The 22,489-nt window shown below is 36.8% G+C and overlaps 2 protein-coding genes across 5 annotated transcripts in view; both read left to right on the top strand.

Annotated features, from left to right (window-relative positions):
- Positions 1 to 14,263, top strand: part of LOC136838777 (probable glutamate receptor) — a 29,209-nt gene extending 14,946 nt beyond the window's left edge. For 3 of the 4 annotated variants that reach the window (XM_067104296.1, XM_067104292.1, XM_067104293.1), the window contains exons 2-10: positions 3,531 to 3,736; positions 5,142 to 5,232; positions 6,156 to 6,314; positions 8,024 to 8,204; positions 9,128 to 9,345; positions 12,323 to 12,451; positions 12,734 to 12,861; positions 13,363 to 13,523; positions 13,900 to 14,263. In XM_067104296.1, the coding sequence (XP_066960397.1) occupies positions 3,588 to 3,736; positions 5,142 to 5,232; positions 6,156 to 6,314; positions 8,024 to 8,204; positions 9,128 to 9,345; positions 12,323 to 12,451; positions 12,734 to 12,861; positions 13,363 to 13,523; positions 13,900 to 13,964 (1,281 nt within the window). In that variant the 5' untranslated portion in view covers positions 3,531 to 3,587 and the 3' untranslated portion in view covers positions 13,965 to 14,263. Of the gene's footprint in view, positions 1 to 3,527; positions 3,737 to 5,141; positions 5,233 to 6,155; positions 6,315 to 8,023; positions 8,205 to 9,127; positions 9,346 to 12,322; positions 12,452 to 12,733; positions 12,862 to 13,362; positions 13,524 to 13,899 lie in introns of all 4 variants that reach the window. The other variant, XM_067104295.1, reaches the window with a different exon arrangement.
- A 5,945-nt stretch (positions 14,264 to 20,208) lies between these two features.
- LOC136838934 (uncharacterized) lies at positions 20,209 to 20,865 on the top strand. Its single transcript, XM_067104627.1, has one exon. The coding sequence runs from the start codon at positions 20,209 to 20,211 to the stop codon at positions 20,863 to 20,865; it is 657 nt and encodes a 218-aa protein (XP_066960728.1).
- The last annotated feature ends 1,624 nt before the right edge of the window (positions 20,866 to 22,489 follow it).

Raw genomic sequence — 22,489 nt, 5'->3', positions numbered from 1 at the left:
TTATAAGAAAAATTCATCTCGACAGGGAGGTTTAAAGGATTATGTTAGCTCTCTGTAGGGACGTCATTACAAAATGCCTCCTAGTTTTAGCATTGCAGTATTACCGTATAAAATAACAACTGATACTTCCGCTTGAGCCTGTAACTGAAGTTTGAAGCCATTAATACCTATATATACTAATATAGTCATAAAGACATAAGGAGCGCGCGCACACACACACCCACACATATATATACATATATATATGCATATACATCTCACTTGTCGCCTGGTAATAGAAGTTGGAAAACGTTGTGTCTGGTTAGAAATTGGATAGGCGACTACCATGAAAACCTAGACACCGTCAGCATATAAGCCCTTATACATTTTTGGGTCAGGCGTGGGTGTAACAGCCTCATTCCCGAAAGCATAACTAGAAACAAGGAGTGGCTCTTCTGAAGCCACATGCTCCAAATATATACATATATACTGTATATGTATTTGATATTTTCATATACATTTGAATTTTCATATTACGCGTGCAACTGCAAACTGCTCTACACCACGACAATCCTACAAAGACGTCTACAGTCTTATAAAAGACTTATGCTCTTATAACAGAAGTGGTCTCAAGTCTTACAGAAAAAATCAAATTAACATACATTTCCTATCTGATTATGTCTTGAACATATCATACCTACATTTACATATCAATTGCTGATGGAAAACGACTGAGAAGAGAGAGAGAGAGAGAGAGAGAGAGAGAGAGAGAGAGAGAGAGAAAATGTAAGCCTTGAGGTGCGCAGATCGTCGACCTAAACTATTAAACAATCATTGACTTTATTACGGAATTAGGTATTCGTTCGCAAATTATAATTAAAACTGAACCGTGTGGAAGCTTTTGTCACATCATACACTTACGAAGTACATAAAGAACAAAAAACAATTAAAACAAATTATATATATATATATATATATATATATATATATATATATATATATATATATATATATATATATATATATATATATATATATATATATACACACACATATATATACATGTGTGTATATATGTGTATATGTATATACAGGGAGAGAGAGAGAAAAAAAATCACATAAATTTCCCGTGAACTCAGAATTTCAGGTTTACCATAAAGATAGGAAAATGAAAAACGTATGACCAAGTACTTAAGCAATAAATAAATATATATATATATATATATATATATATATATATATATATATATATATATATATATATATATATATATATATATATATATATATATATATATATATATATATATATATATATTACATATATGAATGAAAGTGCACAAAAGGTTGAAATCTAACCATTGCAATGGAAGCTGTCCTCACGAGAAAATTTGTATTCATAACTTTGATACATATAACATACTATTGTCATATAAAAAATGTATCAGTATTGTATTCTTTAGAATATGGCAAACCATTTCATCATCATAAGTCCCTTCAAAGTCCTACTATCGTATGTAATAAAACCCATAGTACCCGGCGTCGAGGCGTGAATGAAATTTTATAGGGGCTTTGACTTGGCTGTACAAGTGGTGACAGGGTGAACTCATTTAGTGGCAGTAGTGATACCACAAAACTAACCCCTGAGCTTGCATTAAACCTCTCCTAAATTTCTATCCACTTTTATAGTAGTTGGGGCCTGCCCTCCAACCTTCTCCAAGTAGAAGACCATTCAGTCACAACCTACCCAGATCTTCTCTCGAAACCCAGTTGACCTTATCAAATCTACAACCTTCACTCACGATTTCTGCAAGCGAACCCTTTTAGAATGTATATAAGAACGTTCGATGCTGATATAATGCCATGAGGAGAATAACTATGAAGTTAAATACCTAGTAATATTTCTTTTAAATTTTCAATGCTTTTTTTTATTAAAATGTCAATGTCATTAACCATTCATCTGCAGGGAATAGCACAAATATTATATTAAAATCAAATAAACAATTAACTTGTCATCGCATTGTTGGCACAATTGTGGAATACCTTGATTGATACTTAGTATTTATTAAAAATCAATCACAAGGGAGCCTTTTCAGTGCATGGGGATTTAATCCGCCTTAGTGGAAAATCTTAACAGGGCATTGATAATACCCAAGAAATTTCCATGACTATAGGGATGTAATGTCACTCATATTTCTCTTGTAAATTATCAGTTGTTAAAATTTCTTAGTACGAAACGTATTGTAAAGCCAGTAAAAATACTTAGCATTCGATGACGGATCTTAGTGACATGCTCACTATTTACTAAAGTTTTGATTGACTTGCTAATCCCATCGTTCATAAAGACTATGAGTGCCATGTCATATATTCTGATTAAAACATGAATGTTTGCCATCCTAACTTCACTGAAGGCTGAGCTTTGTGCCATGGAACAGTCTGTTATGGAACTGCCGACTGTTTAATTCTTGTTGGTATTCCGGTACACGTATCACCCCACCCCACTTCGAGCTGACATTTCTCCTTGCTAAGGATCGAAAGAGAATAATTAGTGTCTAGCCATCTTCGGTTTTCAGAAATTACAGCGTTACTTGAGTAGACTATACGAATAATTGTCGTGAAGGTTTTGAGATAATGGATTCCAAGAAAGTATCTTAAAATACTTCAAGTGGATAACTTATTTTACTGAGTTATAATTCAAGATGTTCTTCCGCACGAAAGTAAATAATGTGATCTGAATGAGTCTTGAGCCATGCATTGTCACTTCAGATCAATTGACTTCGCAGTATGGAGGGTTATGTGGTCGTATATTAGTAACGCTCACTTGACCATACTTCCACCGTGATGAAAATCGTTTTTTATTTTCATATCAAAGTATTTCTCGGTTCCAAGCTGATTTCCTAATGAATGCTGCGACAGGTGCGTAATGTCAAACCACCATTGACCAAAATGCCGTGAGAATGGGAGCAAGTTTGATGCCTTCACACCTGCTTTTGTTATGAGCTGCCAGTAAACAGAAAAAAGTAAACAAAAAATACGACGCTGGTGACGAAGATTTAAGAAACGTTTCTTATTGGTTGCAATGAAAATATCTTAATCAGGCGCAAACAAGTCGTTTTCCGATGAGCGAATGCTCTCTGAGCCATTAGCAACTTCAGAATGATCATAAGGCCCTGGAAAGTGACAAGGGTAAGACTTCTGTACACCAGAGTAACAGATCAGTGTTTGTATTTTCGTTTTTGGTTTTTGAGTTGACTTTCTAGGGGATAACACTTCATTCAAGCATGAAGACTAAATGTCATAAGTTATTGCCTATCAGGGACAAGCTTTTTTTTAAGTTTTATTACATTAGCATATATTTCGTACAGAATGACTTGCACATTTTATCCTAAACGAAGGTACACACACACATCTATATATATGTATATATATATATATATATATATATATATATATATATATATTATGGAAGCCACCACACTATACCACCTTTTAAAAAATAAAACTGGCAATTTCTTGGTAAAATCGAATGATAATTTCCTATTTCCCAGCAGGAATCTGATCACGACGTGCAGTCTAGACAGAGGGAACCTGTCAATCATAAGTCTCGCATGGCGCTTGCTGGAAAACATCTGAAGGTGGCGGCAGGAATCTGGGTTCCCTACGTCCTTCTGAATCACGATGAGGACGGGAAGCTCATAGGATACTCTGGGATACTCATAGAATTCATGGACTTGTTTGCCAAGAGGCTTAACTTCACGTAAGACATTTGAACAGTTTTTTGTCTCTCTTATAAAGTGCTTGGATGTGAGTGGACATGTGTATATTATCTTCATAAACATTTCGGTTCAGTTTCAGACTCGGAACTGTGAAACCACGAATCCGTGAAATCGAGAGGAATATTACCGTGGACTTCTCGTGGTCAGGTCGGCAATGTGACCTCGTTCTGCTACTCTGGATGCGGGTTCGAATCCAGCTACCAAGCAACAGAATTACTTCACATTTCTTGCATTTGGATCCAAGTGTTTGCAGTGATAAGCAGATCCAAAAAGTGTGAAGAATTCGAGAACTTAAGAGGGCAGGGTGGTTATTACACTTACATGCAGTTATGTACATTGTGCGAGTCCGAACTTTTACGTTAGGCTTTGTGTTCCTATTTCAATCGTGATCGAAACCATTTTCGAAAATGGGAAGTGTGATGAAATGTATTTTTCGTAGATTTAAGTGCCCATACACTTTGAGCGTTATTCGGCATTTGCAATGGAAGTCCTACAGAAAACGACGTCAGTTTCCATTTATTTTAAAAATGGAGAGAGAGAGAGAGAGAGAGAGAGAGAGAGAGAGAGAGAGAGAGAGAGAGAGAGATCAGATTTATAGAGAGAGAGATTATATATAATATTTATATATATATATATATATATATATATATATATATATATATATACACAAACACAGATGCACACTATGTATATATATACAATATATATATATAAATATATATATATATATATATATATATATATATATATATATATATATATATATATATATATATATATATATATATATATATATACATATAATTTCAATTGATTAGCCACGTGTTACAAACTTCGAGATGATTGATATCGATTCTAGATATCAATTTATATGTCTCTTGATACCCAGATTCGAGTCCTATTCGGGCCAAATATACTTGTCAACTGAAATTCCCTCGGGAGTAAGTTATTTCCTCGGTACAGTGAATTCGATATTATGAGACATCTGTGGCTAAATATTGACTGATAAGTGACAAAACTATATCTATCTATTTATTTATTTATCTGTCCTTCTAAATATCCTTATAAAAGATATTGACAGGTGTTTGGAAAGTCTGATGCTTGACAGGTATTAATGGAACTGAATCATTCTTTTAATGGGATTATATTTCATTAAAGATTAAAGATTAATTTGCAGCAATCATACCGTCCGAATATTATTAAGTGAAGAAGAAAATAAACCTATAAAAAGATATTTAATAAAAAACCGAATGTTTTCAATCACTGTAAAACATATCGCATTCTAGCGCTCCTAAAAACTACAGAGAAAAACACTATTATAACTATTATTACAAAAGAAAAATGTTTCATCTTTATAACCAAAACGCCTAATGTATTTCCGTAAAGGTACAGCATCGTGGAAGCTGCGGACGGAGAATGGGGCCGCATTCTCTCCAACGGTTCTGCAACGGGCATGGTCGGGCTCTGCCACAGAAAGGTGGGTATTGTTTCGTTATTCTTTCTCAGGCTGGTGTAACATCATCCTCAAAGATTTTGGACTTGGAGCTATTAGACAGGTGGTCCTTTGTTTCTAAATCGATAGCAATGCAAATAATGTGCTGCTCATCAGATTCTTTCACGGAACAAAAATCGTAACTTTAAAGTGCGCTCGTTCAAACAAACACATACAGTACATATATACACACACAGATTATTTATATATGTATACAGTATATATATACATATACATATACCCTATATATATATAATATATATATATATATATATATATATATATATATATATATATATATATATATATATATATATATATATATATATATATATATATATATATATATATATATATATATATATATATATATATATATATATGCTTAAAAAATCACAGTAGATGCACGTGACTTCAGTGTATAAGCGAATCCCACAGGAAAATGACAGGCAGAAGTTCAGTACCAAGCGCTTTCACGTTTATTAACGCATCGTCTGGGCATTATATCTATCTTTTTTATTTATCTATCCTTCTAAATATCTATGTAAAAGATACTGACAGGTGTTTGGAAAGTCTTATGACTGACAGGTATTAATAGAACTGAATCATTCTTTTAATGGGATTACAAGCGTGAAAGCGCTTGGTACTGAACTTCTGCCTGTCATTTTCCTGTGGGATTCGCTTATATACATACATATATATATATATATATATATATATATATATATATATATATATATATATATATATATATATATATATATATATATACCTTACGACACTATATAGATGAAGAATCTACTAGGGACTCTGAAATCCCTAAAATCCTTTACAAAAAAGTTAAACAATTTAAGACACAAATAGGCTACGCCTCTTGAAAAACAAATGCTATTCTTTTGATTTCACAGGAGGTAGACATGGCACTCGGGCCGTTCAGCATAACGAGGGTGAGGCTGCCCTTCGTTGACTACTCCGTGCCCCTGTTCATGGACGGAAGTGGCATCTTTCTGCCAAGGCCCACGCTGGAGCGGGACCTCGCAGGCTTCGCTAAGCCTTTCGCTTGGCAGGTGAGAAGTAAACGCTTATAGGCCTTTCTTTGTACGTTTAGCTGTGAGTTTAAGCTGGAGCGTCGTCAGTTTCTCTAGAAGAGATAGTACTTATTATCTACATTAGATATTAGATTAATAAGATGAAATCTGTTTAAAGTCATGACTATGTACTAACTTCTCTGTTTTAGGCATTCTTTAGTTCTCAAGGCATTGAAGGATTTGAAAAACGATTTCTTTACTTGGTCTTAAGGACGTCTTTTCAGAGAATATTTTTATTATTTTACTCTTTTTCGAGGTCGAAATTTCGACAGATGGAATTCTAATGACAAAAGCATTGAATGCTTACAGTTCCTGTGAATATCGTACGGGATAATATTAGAAGACATCTTCCATAATCGCACGCTAACGATAAAAACATTGTTTCTGCACATACCAACCTTTCTAACGTGTGTGACGGAAATAACAAAAACTAAACTTTTACTTCACGTATCAAAATTCAGCAAAATATTTTCTTTATCAACATTTACCGTATTTTGAGTAGCACACTAATACTAACATCCGTATCGAGTATGCGACTGACTAATTTATTTAGTTTCGAATCATTAATATGAAATGGGTTTTAAACTTGAACAGTCTACCTGGCACTAAGTATACATTAAGTACTATGATCACCTAAAAAAGATACATCGTAAACAAACTTCAGGTAACCTAACTTCACTAGGACACAAAGTCCCGCAGAAATGGATCTGCATTATGACTTAGCATAAGGTTACTGACGACTCCCAGGTAAAAATAAGGAATAGAATCAATTTTCTATTTATGCATATTATCTTCGGTGGACTGATCTCCAAAAGGTGCCAGCCTTTCGTTTTCTAAGCCAACAGTGCGAGGTGGGGTTGCCAGCCCCAAATCCTCGACCCCTGGAAGGGTCAGTGGCAGTTTATGTGATGAAAGCATATGCCATCCTGGGATGGTCACCAAAATCAGTGTGCATATATATATATATATATATATATATATGTATATAATTATATATGAATAATATAAAAATCATTGTGAATATATTAATGATATCTGCTGATGATCAAAAGTTTTCATCTCCGTATTTATAAAAAGTATATTTAGAGTCTCTAATTATCGGCGATTCTTGACTACATTTTCATTTAAAGTAATTAAATTCCAAGCAAAACAGTTTAGCTATGACTGAAAACCAAAGTACTTATCAACCAGGGGTTTGAAAACTTCAAACCCCTGGTGAAAGGAATTTTTATTTTTGGACTCTTCAAAATATTTTTGAATCTTATTTTACTCTCTAATAGGATGCACTATCTTGACCGTTGTGAGCATGAAAACTGCCGAAGTTAATGATGACATAAAAAACAACAATGCCTATTCACCTGAGTTTCAGTCAAGTGTTCTCGTAATCCTTAAGCCCTGCCCACACTAGCGGGCACTGCCCGACGGGCAAACACTGTTCCCACAAACCCTTCCTCTATACTGACCGACAGAGTATGAAGCCAGAACGATGCGATTGTCTCGTAACACTGCTTCAGAAGCGAGAGAAGATATAAACAGCTGGACGTGCGCGTCGGGCATGCCCGCTAGTGTGGACAGGCCATTACACCAAAATGCTCATTAACATTATTTCTGTTTTATGGAATCTTTTCAGGTTCATTTACATTATAATGCTCATAAACTTTACTTCTGTTCTCGTGAAATCTTTTCAGGTATGGTTGGGTATAATGATATTTTTGGCAGCAAGCATGACAATAGGCCTGGCCATCAACTACCTGGTCCAACGCTGGGGTCTGAAGCCTCAGTCCGGTGTGGGCCAAAGCCACCGACGTGCAAGGGGGCGGCAGGCCACGTTCAAGGCAGTCTGGCTCATCCAGTTACTTCTTGCTGAACGTATGTTCCGAAAAGTAACCTTATTTTTTCAAGGTGTATGTACATTCACAATACAGTCTTATCGCTGCTCACCTTGCAACCATTTTAAGTAATAAAGATCGAACAGTTTCTCTGGAACTGCACCAGCAGAACTTCTCATTCAAATTACAGGTATAATCATCTATGCATGAACTTATTTCTTAAACTGCCTTTGGCAAAAACGTAGAACTTACATTCTCCCAAGTTCATAAGGGTTACTGATGAGAATGAATTAGACAGAATACTTTCCAACTAGCTTGAAAATGCAGCCTACATCTTGATGAGATCTAAATTGAAATGCCAATAATTCCTCATAATGTTAACATCACCATTTTGTACAAATGATACAATAACTAGATTCATAATTTGTGATGTTAATATTCTTTGAAGAAATACACGCATGGAAATTCTATGAGGTTCAGTAAAGACATATTTGTAGCAACAGTTTTGCCTTAATTGCAGGATGATTTCAAACAGCCTTACTATAGTCACCAAGCAGATTCATCTAAATTATTTCTCTGCCTGGTTCTGGTATGAAAATTCAGTTCCAAAATCGTTTAATTTACAAGCAGGCTAATTTTTGCCTGTGAAATAGAGATGATCAATAAATTGGCTTACACTTTGATTTAAAGTTTGTTTTACTGAGGGGATTGATTTAATGCAGTGCTTAATTTCTTCACTTTTTGATTTCACTAGTTTTAAAGCAGACGTGAAAACTATTATATACAAATCACTTTATGTTTCCTCATTTTAAAAGGCTACCTCAGGAAATTACACGAGAGGAAAATTAATGAACATATAAATGGGTTCGTTTCATGAGATAATAAACAACTGGCTAAAAGAGGAACAGAAACTGAATTAACTAATAAAGTTAACTGTCGACACGATCCTTGTTTACTTCCTAGCTGTGGATGTCCCTCCAATGGTGTTGACAGGGAAAATATTTCTGGGAACATGGATGCTGGTGGCTGTGATTTTGAGTTCTGCTTATCAAGGCATTTTGACGTCTCTCCTCGCTGTGCCTAAGGTGGAAATCCCTGTTGATTCACTTCAGGATCTGGTCGACTATGGCAAAATCCCTTGGGCTAACGAATATGGAACCTCCCTACATCAGATGTTCGGTGTACGTTTTTTCATTGCTTTTACGTTCCTCATTCAAAACTATCTTACGTAATGAATTCTAAATTTCCTTTTCAGTAAAGTTGTAAGGTATGGATAGGTTCTGGAAAATCAGGTGATAGTCAATCTACTTTTTTCAAGTTATAGTCAGTCTGTGTCATTAATTGTGACATAACCACAAGTTCAACTGCATTCAGTTTCTAAACAAACTGAGTTTCTTTTCATGAGTATCTCTTTCATAATCAAGGAATCATAAACCAAAAATCTAAATATCTGATTTCAATTTGATTACTGACGAGGCAAAATTTCATTTTAAAGATAGTAATTCCTCAATTATCCAGATCGCCATTATGTGACACTCGACATTATCCAACACACCCAGACCAAGGCCCCAAAGATATATGATGCATATAAATAACAAAAATAGGAAAAACCACCCTCCGATGGTTGGCAATGCTGCTCGGCCTCACAAAATTGTTGGTAACATTGCTCACACTCAAACCGAATGAGAAAGGGTTTTTGTGGGGTGGGGAGGCCTCAAGAAGTTTCAAAGGTAGCAGGGTGGGTCGGATGGCTGGGCATCATGGGAGAGGAGGGGCAGTGTGGAGAGAGGGAGAGGGAACAATAACTGAGGCTTGTTTACATTGAAAAGTTAAGTATACCTTAGTTTTGCCAGACCACTGAGCTGATTAACAGCTCTCCTAGGGCTGGCCCGAAGGATTAGACTTATTTTACGTGGCTAGGAAACAATTGGTTACTTAGCAACAGGCCCTACAGCTTATTGTGAATCCGAACCACAATATAGCGAGAAATGAATTTCTATCACCAGAAACAAATTCCTCTAATTCTTCATCAACCGGCCGGAGACTCGAACTCGGGCCTAGCGAGTGCTAGCCCACAACTCAACCGACTCGCCCAAAGAGGAACTTTGTTTACATTGAAGCCTAAGTACTGTAATGCACACACCCTCCTTTACCTTTTATTTATATTTTATGACGCAGTATTGACGCAGTATATTTTCTCATTTATATTTCTACTGCATTTTTAATTTTTTTAATAAAAAATAAATGCAATCATGTGCACAGGGTACATAGCCTACATATGCACACACTTATTCGATGGCTTCAGTGAACTTGTTACAACCTGTTTGGTTTTGTCTTGCCTACATATGAAATTCACATTTTGAATATTTTTACATTGATTAGAGATGGGATGCCTACAGTGATAAAATTTTCTCTTGTGTACTGTTATGATATGTGTGACAGTCCTATTTAGAATCAACTAAACTTGTAATGAAATACAGTACAGTAAATCATGCAAAGCAAAAAAATGGCAACTTGTATGTAGGTATGCATGCACTCATTCGATAGCATCTTGAACTTCCTGGAGTTTGTTTAGCTTTATGTTTTTATGTTTAATATACAGTAATTCATATTTCACTGAAGGATATGTAAAGCACTGAGATACCGGAGAGAGAGAGAGAGAGAGAGAGAGAGAGAGAGAGAGAGAGAGAGAGAGAGAGAGAGAGAGAGAGAGAGAAAAGAACAACTGAGATATGTTTCATATTGAAACCTAATACAGTAACACACACCCTCCTTCATTCACTGTTTTATTTATAATTTATATGTAGGGCACGCACGTATGCACACACTCATTATCTCCAGTAACTTTTTAGTAGTGTTCTGAAAATGAATTTGCTTTGAACAGTCACTATCGAGAGATGCCGTATGTACCAAAGTTGTAAACTCAAGGTGTTGAAATGTAATGAAAAACACTGTATTACAAACCAAACAAATTTCATTCTCGGCTAGGCTTTCTAACAACATTACCAAACTTATGGCTTATGTAACAATTCATTTATGTAACAATTCATAATTATCTCTTATAATTAACAACCACTTACCAAAGAACTGACATAAACAACATCAAGTATGAAGTAAACAAATGAATCAGGAAACTACTGTTTTGCAATTTTGAGGGCTTTTACTTTATCATACAGTATGTTAGTTTACTTTTGTACACCTATTTTACATTCATGTACAAAAATAAAAATAATTCCATTAGTACATTCATTTCTTTAGAAACTAAAAAAATATTCTCCTAATTCTTTTGCTAGTAGGCTCTATCAGCTGATTCTGAAAACTTTAACATTACCAATGGATGGGTGATCGTTTTTTTTATACATATTACGATGATAATATAACAAAATAACAATACAGTATGAATGGATTCTGTAAGTGAAATAACAGTTTCATCATCATTACCTTTATCTTAAACACAGCTGTAATAGCCTGTTTGACTTATGCAAATAGATACTATAACGGTAACACCTACACTAGCCTAGGTCAATAGTTCACACACATTTTGTATCTCATGTATGGTAGCACAATATGGTAACAACTGATAAGGAGTTGCTGTATAAAAATACATTAATGGTCATAAAACCATGGTAGGCTGTGGGTAGACACAGGTAGGCTTCTTGCCTACTGAAGTGTGCCATTCATGAGATAGAGAAAAAGCAGTTGCATTTTTCAAAGTGTATTTATGCAGCATATTTCGTTACCAATATGGAGAAAAAAGGTAGATAATTGCCTTTAGCATTAAGTTTTCAGTTTAAAGTGTGATGGTTGTTGTTTATAAGCATACTGAGTGTTTACAGTTATTTGGTATTGACAAGGTTAGGTGGGGAAGTGTACGGAGTTGCCCATGAACAACCCTAGATTTTTTAACTCGCCATTATCCGGATTTTGCCATTATCCGACAGGCCCTTGGCTCTATTTACCCGGATAATCGACGGATTATCAGATAATGAGCTCCGTCCATGATATCTGAAGTTCAAATGAAAAATATGATCCTTTACATCAATAAAACAAGTTATATTTAGCGGCCTCTGGTCTTCAGACATTGTATTAGTCAGACACTGTTCATATCAGATATGTGAATCTTTATTTGTTTCAGTGTTTTCCTCTACTACTTCACAGGATTCGAAGTCAGGTGTACATAAGAAAATCAATGATGGCGCATTCCTCGTTGTTGCCAGCTGGGATGTGAGGGAACGCATAAAAAAGGAGAAATTTGCTGTTCTCTGTGACTTCTACTCCATGAAAAAAGTTTGTATGGATATATTGCTTATTTATTTATTTATTTTTATTTATTTATTTATTTATTTATTTATTTATTTATTTAGAGAGAGAGAGAGAGAGAGAGAGAGAGAGAGAGAGAGAGAGAGAGAGAGAGAGAGAGAGAGAGAGAGAGCATAACCATCTGTTAACTTTTCTTGACAGCAGATTTTTGGATTTAAAATGTGATCATGCTTAAGTCTAGTGCATATCTTGGCATATATTTTGACTACTAACAAATTTTCTTCAACACAATTTTTTCCCCTTCGTCAGATAATAAGTGATGACTTCAGCGCACTTGGGGAATGTAACTATTACATAGCCAAACAAACCATCTGGTACACAAACTTCGCCTTCGCCTTTCCCAAGCATAGCCCCATCATACCGCTTTTCGACAAACTGTGAGTCTGTCACCAGCAGTAGCCTATTTGCTGTTTATCACCTGTTCTTGCTGTTCATTTCCATCTCCTTAATATCGGAAAAATATTTGCCAATATTGCGAGATGACAAAAACAACTCTTCGCCAAGAACTTTAGTATTTTCTGTCAGTGCACCTCATGTGGTGCACTGCAGGGTGTTTATTGTCCAGCCCCCAGCTGGACACACTTTTTATCCTTGTACTTTACCTCCATTCCCGCTTCCATCACAGTTTTGGTGTCCAACCTCTCTAACTGTTACTTCTTAGTACATCTGTGGGGGTTTCTCCCAGTTCCAACTTTAGGCCTTTGTAGGCTGCTTCTTCTTTATCTTGCTGTCCAACCAACCCAATTCCTTCTCACTGACTTGAGCGCTGAATGTTTGAAAGTGCCCCAATGCTTGGGTTGACAGTTTCAATTTCGTAATATAAAATTAACAATATTATAAGCTGACATCACGACAAAAATGACCTGTAATCGTTGCAGGATAACAATGATGAAAGAAGGCGGCCTGATCAATCGTTACCGTGGGATGTCCATCCCGAATGCCACCCACTGCATGGTCAGACCTGGCAAGGAAGGCGGCACCAAATCTCTCGTCCTCTCTATGGATGACCTGACTGGCATTTTCTTGCTCGTCGTCGGAGGTAACCTATGTCACGAATTTCCATCTCAATGGATACATTATTCAGCATACGTAGGAGAGAAAGCATAGCATGTGAAACCGAAATATTCATCACAAAATTCTGCAGATTTTCATTGTATGTTTATGTACATTCGGAAGTCAAATAAGTTACCCTTAAGAAAACCTATACCTCAAAAGAATTCTCTTGAAGTAGTCGAGCTAAGCCGTCACTGTTTTTCTAGCAACAGACTTATTTTCATTAAAATATAATCAAGAGGGTGCGAGGTAAAGACAGATATGTGTATGAGAGTATATAAATTATTTACATGCATACATGCACACACACATCTATACATCATGTATGTAACATTTTTATTCATGGTCTTTATATCTTTCAGGGGTGACTCTAGGAATATTCGCCATCATAATCGAACTCATATTACACAAGCTTAAGAAAGACTGAGATCTGCTCTTCGTGCATCAGGACTCCGTAACACTTACCTACAAATCACGCTCCAGAGTTTTATTCACGTTGTCTACTTATCTAGGTTAGCTCCAATACGGTTTATTAAAATAATATCAATTTAATTTAGTGACAGAGGCGAAGAAAATCCTCTTTTAAAGCTAATCAATCTTGCGTACGTCTTAGCTCTTTCTAAGATGGGGTCTCGAATCCGCGGACATATCGATTCAAATACGAGTCACTGTTAGGTTTCTCTGATTTCAAATTGCACTGACAATAAATGTATATGCATATGATAATTCGACTCAATGATTATCCATCCTTTGTATACACCTTCGTTACTGTTTAAAAAACCCGGACTGACCCAAAATACTTGCTCATCATTAATTCCGTATCCATGAAATCTTAAAAAAAAAAAAAAAAAAAAAAATAGTATATGGATAAAAAGGACTCGGCTGACCATTGAACGTATGTTTCTACAGGATCTGACGGCCAGAAAAGTGGAATTGTTAATAACAAACAGAATTGTTAGTAACCCTAATAGCACTGAAGTATAACTGCTCCCTAAGCACCGCCGATTTTGTACGTGAACTAAAAAGAATCTTCCATAATCGAGAGGAGGCAAGACGAAATCTGATACTCTTCTAAAGCAAGCAGTTTAGCTTTATATAATGGCATGGAATGGAATATAAAATTTAGACCAAAGGCTAAGCGCTGGGACTTGTGAGGTCAGTCAGCAATGAAAGGGAAATTGAGAGTAAAATGGTTTTAAAGGTGTAACAGGAGGAAAACCTCGCAGTTGCACTATGAAACAATTGTTAGGAGAGGGTGGAAAGAAAGTTAGAAGAAAGAGAATAAGAACAGAGGTATATTAAAAGGGATGAAAGGGGCTGCAGCTAGGTGCGGAGGGAAGCTGCAAAGAGCCTTAAATAATGCCTGCAGTGCACCGCTTGAGGTGCACTGAGGCACTAACATCCCCCCCCCCTCACAACGGGGAGAAAGTTTTAATAATGGACCTATGCAAAACTTAATTTTCCTGGCTTTAAGCCAAAATTTCCTTCAAATACGCTTCTTAAAGCATCATTCATAACTTATGGTCAAAATTTACATTTTCTTTAAGCTCTCCACTAATCCAAAGTCAGTGCTGATTGTTAGGGAGATAAACAGCAAAGCTGTACTTTCCTACATTGCTCAGTATTGCCTTTTCATAAAACAATTTATCAATTCTAAAGAGCACACGGTAGTATGCAATGCTTCAAATCGCTTTCATAGCTGGAGAACTAAGTGGTAAGGTGCTGTTGAGTTGCATAAACTTTTTTATGATTAAATTTATTAATTGCACTTTGTTGAGGGCAATGTGAAGTTATCTGCAAAATTAATATGCAGTTTTATTATTATGGTTACTGTTATTTTCACTAAAATGAGTTAATATCATTCATAAAGAATTAAGTGCAGCGAGAGGAAAAAATATAAAACTTCATGCTTCTATTTAACTCATCCGTCGTAAATTGTACCTCTCCACCTGCACTGCGCGACATAAAAGCTTCGAAGAATTCGCCAAGTGCTTTGTAACAAAGTCCTAGCCAACAATTTATGTTTAAATTACTAAATGGCTGTGTTCAACCGCTCTCCAATAGATGACTCTGGATCAGAAGAAAGTTTCAGGTTTAACGTAGTTTTTTTTCTTGATATTTTGCTCTTAAGGAAATTGCTTTCATTTTATATTAATAAAGTTTAAATTAAGTTACTAGTTTCCTTAAATTAAGTTTAGTTTTAAGGTTAAATTTAAGTTTTTTGTGAAGGGTTTGTTTTTAGCCTTCAGCTGTTTTTGGAAGTGCTGTTTCTCCTCCTCCCCGCCAGGTGTTTAAGTGATAGTGCTATTTTTGACGCTCTTTATATTTTTATTTTTGGGCGTGTGACGTGGACCCAAAGTGTCGTCAGAGGAGGGGTGTGTATCTTGGGGAGTTCGGGTTAGTGGAGCGAGCCACAATATTGTTGCAGACTGCTTGGTTGGAGACGTTGTGACCGTATTCTTGAGTGTCAAAACTTGCACTCCTTCGGCTTCTGTTTGGATTTCTCCAAGGACCAACATAGCCTTGGTATATCAGAGGTGTCCTCTGATTAGTGGATCTTCGCTATTTTGTTCCGCTTCCTGACATGGCTCAGGGAGTCTCCTGGATCTACACATTTGTCTCCAGCAGCTGCACTGTGGGTTTCGCAAACCCGTGAGGTGGCCAGTAGGGTGGATATCACCAGGTAATGTGCCGTTTATTGTTTGTCCTGGATATTTTGTGGACAATTGCTACAACACTAGTGCGTGTGTTCATGAGGATTACAGCAGGACACCTTTTGATTGGCCCCTCATCTTCGGAGTGAGAGCTTAGATACAGCTCCGTGTTTTCCTCGTGCGTCGTAACTGCTTTCTTCGGGGCGTGACAGCTCTGAAATGTTATTACAACTATTTCAGGTGTAATTTATATTATTTTGTATTGTTTTTTTTTTTAAGTGTTCATATCCGTTGCGTTTGTTTGTCTTTTGTAAGTTTGTTTGGAGGCATTGCTTTCCCAACTTATTATAACTATCTTTGTGTTTAGCTTTATAAAGTTAGGTAGGAGATTTAAGGTTTTATTTCTTGTTTTATGATCTTCTCCTTCCTTCTTCCTTTAGTATAATTTTAGGTAGAGGTTGATGATTAATAGCCGGCTTTTCTTTACAATATAAATTTTGATTACCTACGTAATAGTCTATGTTAGGGAATTAGTATTTAGCTTTAGGAGTATTACGTGAACAGTATTCATTTATTAAGTGCTAAAAATTGTTTGTACTTTTGTTGGAAGTAATTTCCTTAAGGAAAATTTGTTGTGTTCAATTTCAGTTCTTTGTGTAATAAATATTGTTAAGTTTTTTTTTCGTTTTTTCATTGTTGCCTGGTTGATATTTCTGTCTGTGTCTGAAAACGTCTACTCCAGAGCCCATGTCTTTTCTGTATTGAGCCTGGAAGTTATGGTCTCAGCAAAAGAGCCGTAACATATGTGGCGACCTCGCCAGATTCTGGTAAAAGACACAGTCAGTATATTGACCGGTAATTTTGGCAGCGGGAGACTAATTTGGCAATATTTATTTCTGTAGTAAGATACCTGACCCCCGTAGTAAATATGGATGATTTTGAGTTTTCACCTGCTGAATTTTTGGGATCGGCAGATTGCCTGAGGTATTTGTCGGTGTTAAACAAAGCCCATTTGGTTAGTTGTGCGAGGTACTTGAATATTACGTTCAGGAGTACAGATACTCGTAAACAAATTTTGAGCTTAGTTAGGCAAAAGGTAGATCAGGAGTTTGGTGAGGCTGCGAATTTGGTAAATGTAAATGAGAGTGAGAATGAAAGTGAATTTGAGAATACATCAGTTTCAGGTGAGGAAGTGAGCATTGCTGCAGGTTTGACTTTGTTCGAAGATCCTCCTCGTACAGGGATTTTGTACGAAGGACCTGTTAACCCTACTTATGATCGTTCTAATAATCCTTTTGTTTCTGATGAAGCTGTGGAAGAAAATGTACCTCTTGTGGCGGAGTCTAAAGAGGCTTTTGAGTTCAAACTGATAAGTAAGAGAATCGAATTAAGAAAAGTAGAGTTTGAAGAGGCTGAGAGGGGAAGGGAGCATGAATTAAAAATGGCTCAGATAAAGTTGGAAATGGCAAGGTTGACAGGAAGTGGTAACTTGGTTAGCTCCCCTAATCCCATGTTTAGCGAGAGGTTTAACATGAGTGCGGCACTCAAATTGGTGCCGGTTTTTGACGAGGCAAATGTCCCAGAATTCTTTAGGGCATTCGAGAGGGTAGCGTCTCGATTGTCTTGGCCCGCTGACATGTGGACCTTGCTTATCCAGTGTAGGTTGGTGGGCAAAGCTATAAAGGTATACAATGCTTTGGACGATTCGGTGGCTAGGGACTATCATAGGGTTAAGTCCATAGTTTTGAAAGCGTATGATTTGGTGCCCGAGGCCTACCGGCTTAAATTTAGAAATTCGGTTAAAACTCCAACTATATCTTTTGTGGAGTTTGCTCGAATGAAGAGGGAACAGTTTTACGAGTGGTTGAAGAGTAGGCAGGTAATTTCGGTAGGTGCTCTGAAAGAATTGATCCTCCTGGAAGAGTTTAAGAAAGCCTGCGGGAGAGAATTGAGGGTGCATTTAGAAGAGGTTAAGGCTGACACTTTAGATCGTGCAGCCCAAATTGCAGACGAGTTTGTGCTAACCCATAAATCAGAGTCTAGGGATTTCCAAGCACGAAGTCATAATAATCCCGATCCCAGGTCACCTGATAACAGTAATAATAATCGACTTTCTTCCAGGAATTCTAATAATCCATCATTTAGGAATAATAATAGCAATTTATCTTTTAACAGGAACCAAAACAATGTTGGATTTTTCAATCAAAATAAGGGTTCAAGAAATTTGGTGTCTCAGGGTTCCAGGGTGATTAGTAATTCCCAAAATAATAATAATGGTAATAGGGGTAATTTTGTAAATTTTAATTAATAACAGGAATTTCAATGATAATAGGAATTTACGTGATGTAACTTGTTACTGGTGCAATAAGGTTGGTCACGTTCAGGCTCAATGTAACGCTCGAAGGAAATACCTTCAGCAGAATAACAATTCATATAGTCCTGTGTCTCTGGTTGCAGATGGCCCTGTAAAGTCTCCTGTTTTTGTTTCGGAACCGAATGATGCCTGTAAGAATAGGATTGGTAATAATGATAGTGGTAAGGACGGTGTTGTGAAACCCGATGATGGAAATTTGTAACTCAAGTATAATAAGTATATTTGGCCTGGTAAAATTGTAAATGATGAAAATGTTTGCTCGGTAAGATTTTTAAGAGATACTGGGTCCGCTCGTTCTCTTATTTTGAAGCAGTCGCTTAGGGATTTGATTAAACCTACTGGTAATTTTGTGATATTAAGTGGTTTCCCAAACACTGTATTATCAGCTCCATTGGTGAAGGCCAGGTTAGTTTTTCCTGGATACGACAGGGTAACTGAATTAGCGGTTGTGGATATACTTCCTGTACCAAATATTGATGGTATACTGGGTAATGATATGTTGGATGAAAAAGGTAATGAATTATTCCCAATTCTCTCGATACATGCCTACCCTGTAGCTGTGACTACCCGTGCTGCGGCAAGGGCTGGTGATTTAATTAGCAATGACACTGAAGGTGATTTAAGGTTATGTAATTTGGATGTAGAAGTAGAGAGACCCGGGTCCGTAGAAGATAGTTGTAATGTTAGTAGTAGTTGTGATATTCCATTTATGAAACCTGATTGGGATAGACATGTTTTTGTAAAAGCCCAGAAGGAAGAATTCAACTTTGAATTGGGTGATGAGTCTGATCTAACAAGACCTAAGTTTGTTTTAATTAGAGGTTTATTATATAGGGTGAGTCGTCCTTCTGTGGATGATTTGGATCAAACCTCAAGACTTGAGCAAATTGTAGTACCTTCCAGATTTCATGAATTTATTTTAAATATGTCTCATTGTGATTCCTTTGCAGGTCATTTTGGAGTGGGGAAAACTTTTAAGAAATTGGCAGAGAATTATTGGTGGCCTGGTATGAAATCATCGGTAAAGAAATTTGTGAAAAGCTGTGAAATATGTCAAGTGATGGGTAAACCCAACCAACCGATTCCTAAAGCTCCTTTAAATCCAATACCAGCTATTGGGGAACCATTTTCGAGCTGGTCATTGACGTGGTTGGGCCTTTGCCCAAAACAAAAACTGGGTTTATGTATATTTTAACTATTATGGATCGAGCTTCTAGGTTCCCAGAGGCCTTTCCATTGAGGAGTATAACGTCTAAAATTGTGTTTGATAAACTGGTTGAATATTTTTCTAGGTATGGTCTCCCTCGTGTTATTCAGACCGATTGTGGTACGAATTTCACGAGTAAGGTATTTAGGGGTAAATGTGCTGAACTGGCCATTCAGCACATTACCAGCGTACCTTATCATCCGGAGAGTCAAGGGGTGGTGGAGAGGTTTCACCAGACCCTTAAAACAATTATAAAGAAGTATTGTTATGGAAAAGGAAACGAGTGGGATAAGGCTCTCCCATTCGCCCTTTTTGCTATTCGTAATCACCCAAATGCGTCTACAGGTGTAGCCCCTTTTGAGTTAATTTTTGGGCATAAGATACGGGGTCCGTTGGAGGTTCTGGGTGAAATTCTTAGGTCCGAGCAAAAGGAAAAATGAAAATTGGTGAATTTATGGATGGTTTGAGAAATAGGTTGAATATGGCTTGGGAGTTTGCCAAGGAAAACTTAAGTTCTTCCCAGGTTAGAATGAAGCAAAATTTTGATAGGAAGACTAAAACCCGTTCTTTTGAGCCGGGTGAATTGGTATTGGTTCTCAGCATGGACCCTGATAATTTTTTAGAGCCTAGGTATAAGGGTCCATGGAAGGTTTTACGTAAATTATCTGATGTTAATTATGAGATTGAAGCTCCAGGAACTCGGCGTAAGTGTAAGGTGTTCCATATTAATAGATTAAAATCTTATCACTGTAAAAATGTAGACCCCCTGGCTATTGTATATGAAGAACCTGTAGTTGTAGATACATCTGTGTCAGTAGATGATTTTGATGATTTATTAGGTCAGGTACCTTCAGATGCTTTGTTGGATAATCTGCAAAGTTTTGAAGGTCTTAAAGAAGGGTTAAAGCATTTGAAGGGTACTCAGAAAAAGGATATGTTAAATCTAATTCATTCGTTTTCAGATGTGTTTAGGGATTCACCGGGTCAAACTAATTTGTTGGTTCATGATGTGGATGTGGGAAATGCCACTCCTGTAAAGCAAAGTCCTTACAGGTTGAACCCCACCAAGCAGGATATTGTAGAAAAGAAATAAAGTATATGGTAGATCACGACCTCATTCAGCCTTCGGTCAGTCCATGGAGTTCACCCATTGTGTTGGTTAAGAAGTCGGATGGAAACTTCCGGATGTGCGTGGACTACCGTAAGGTGAATGTTCACACCAAAAGTGATTCTTTCCCACTTCCTAGGATTGATGACTGCCTTGATCGAATTGGGTCTGCCAAATTTATTTCCAAGTTAGATTTGTTAAAGGGTTATTGGCAGGTCCCTTTGTCTGATCGGGCCCGAGAAATTTCTGCATTTGTAACACCTTTTGGGTTATATGAGTGCAAAGTAATGCCATTTGGTATGAAAAATGCGGCATGCACTTTTCAAAGGTTAATGAATAGAGTGATTTGCGGTCTAGATGGTACTGCTATTTATATAGATGATTTAGTAGTTTATAGTGATGACTGGGATACACATTTGGTACAGTTAAGAAAAGTTTTGAATGCATTGAGAAATGCAGGTCTCGTGGTAAATCTTGGGAAATGTGAATTTGGGAAAGCAAAGGTAATTTATCTGGGACATGAAGTCGGTTTGGGTCAAGTAGCCCCAAAGCAAGCGAACCTTGAGGCTATTATGAACCTTAAGAGTCCTGTTAATATAGGGAGGTCAGAAGAATTTTAGGTATGACTGGGTATTACAGAAGGTTCATTAGAAATTTCGCTGACCTTGCTCAACCTTTGACCCAGCTTTTAGAAAAGGGTCGTAAGTTTCTTTGGACGACTCAGTGTGAGGAATCATTTAACAGTTTAAAATCTATACTAATGACTAACCCCATTCTATCCTCCCCAAATTTTCAGAAACCGTTCATTGTGGCTGTTGACGCCAGTGATGTGGGAATTGGAGGAGTGTTATTTCAGCGTGGAGAAGATGGGGAAGTTCATCCCACGTCTTACTTCAGTCGGAAGTTGATGGCGGCCGAAAAGAGATATTCGACCATTGAGAAAGAAGCCCTGGCTTTGGTCCGAACACTGATTCATTTTAAGCCTTATATAACTAATTTTGCTTTTCCCATACAGGTATGGACGGACCATAATCCTTTGGTTTTCATCGAGCGTATGAAGGGGCTAACCAAAGAATCCTTCGCTGGGCCTTGCAATTACAAGAGTTTAATTTGGACATCAGGCACGTGAAAGGTTCCGAAAATAAGATACCTGATGCCCTTTCTCGAGGTTGAGTTGATCTGGGTTGTGGGGTGTGCTGAAGTCACTAATTGTCGTCCGGTCCAGCCATCATTATTTTTACGCTATGAAGACTGGAGGTTGCGAGACTAGCCCACAGCTCGTAGCCATAGTGGATGACACCCCTCTTGTATATTTTGGTTTGTATGTCTACATGAGCATTAAGTTTTTCTCAGCTTTTATTATTTTTATGCTATAAATGCTGAGTGTTGCGAGTCTAGCACAGAGCTTGTAACTGATATAACTTGCTCGAGGGTTGGTTTGAATTTTTCTGAGCTCATGTCTCCTGCCCCAACTCAACTCTCTTCAAACGCATATGTTGGACAATACATTACTTAAACTTGTACCTTTAATGTTGTTTTTTTGGTCTGATACTTAATTTTTCTTTTTCAGCTTTAGAAGTTGTCATTTTGGTATCTAGTTTGATTGTAG

Source organism: Macrobrachium rosenbergii, chromosome 5 (genome assembly GCF_040412425.1).
Source record: "Macrobrachium rosenbergii isolate ZJJX-2024 chromosome 5, ASM4041242v1, whole genome shotgun sequence".
Classification (NCBI taxonomy): domain Eukaryota; kingdom Metazoa; phylum Arthropoda; class Malacostraca; order Decapoda; family Palaemonidae; genus Macrobrachium; species Macrobrachium rosenbergii.
The sequence above is the reverse complement of the archived record's forward strand: the minus strand, read 5'-3'. Positions and strand labels throughout refer to the sequence as shown.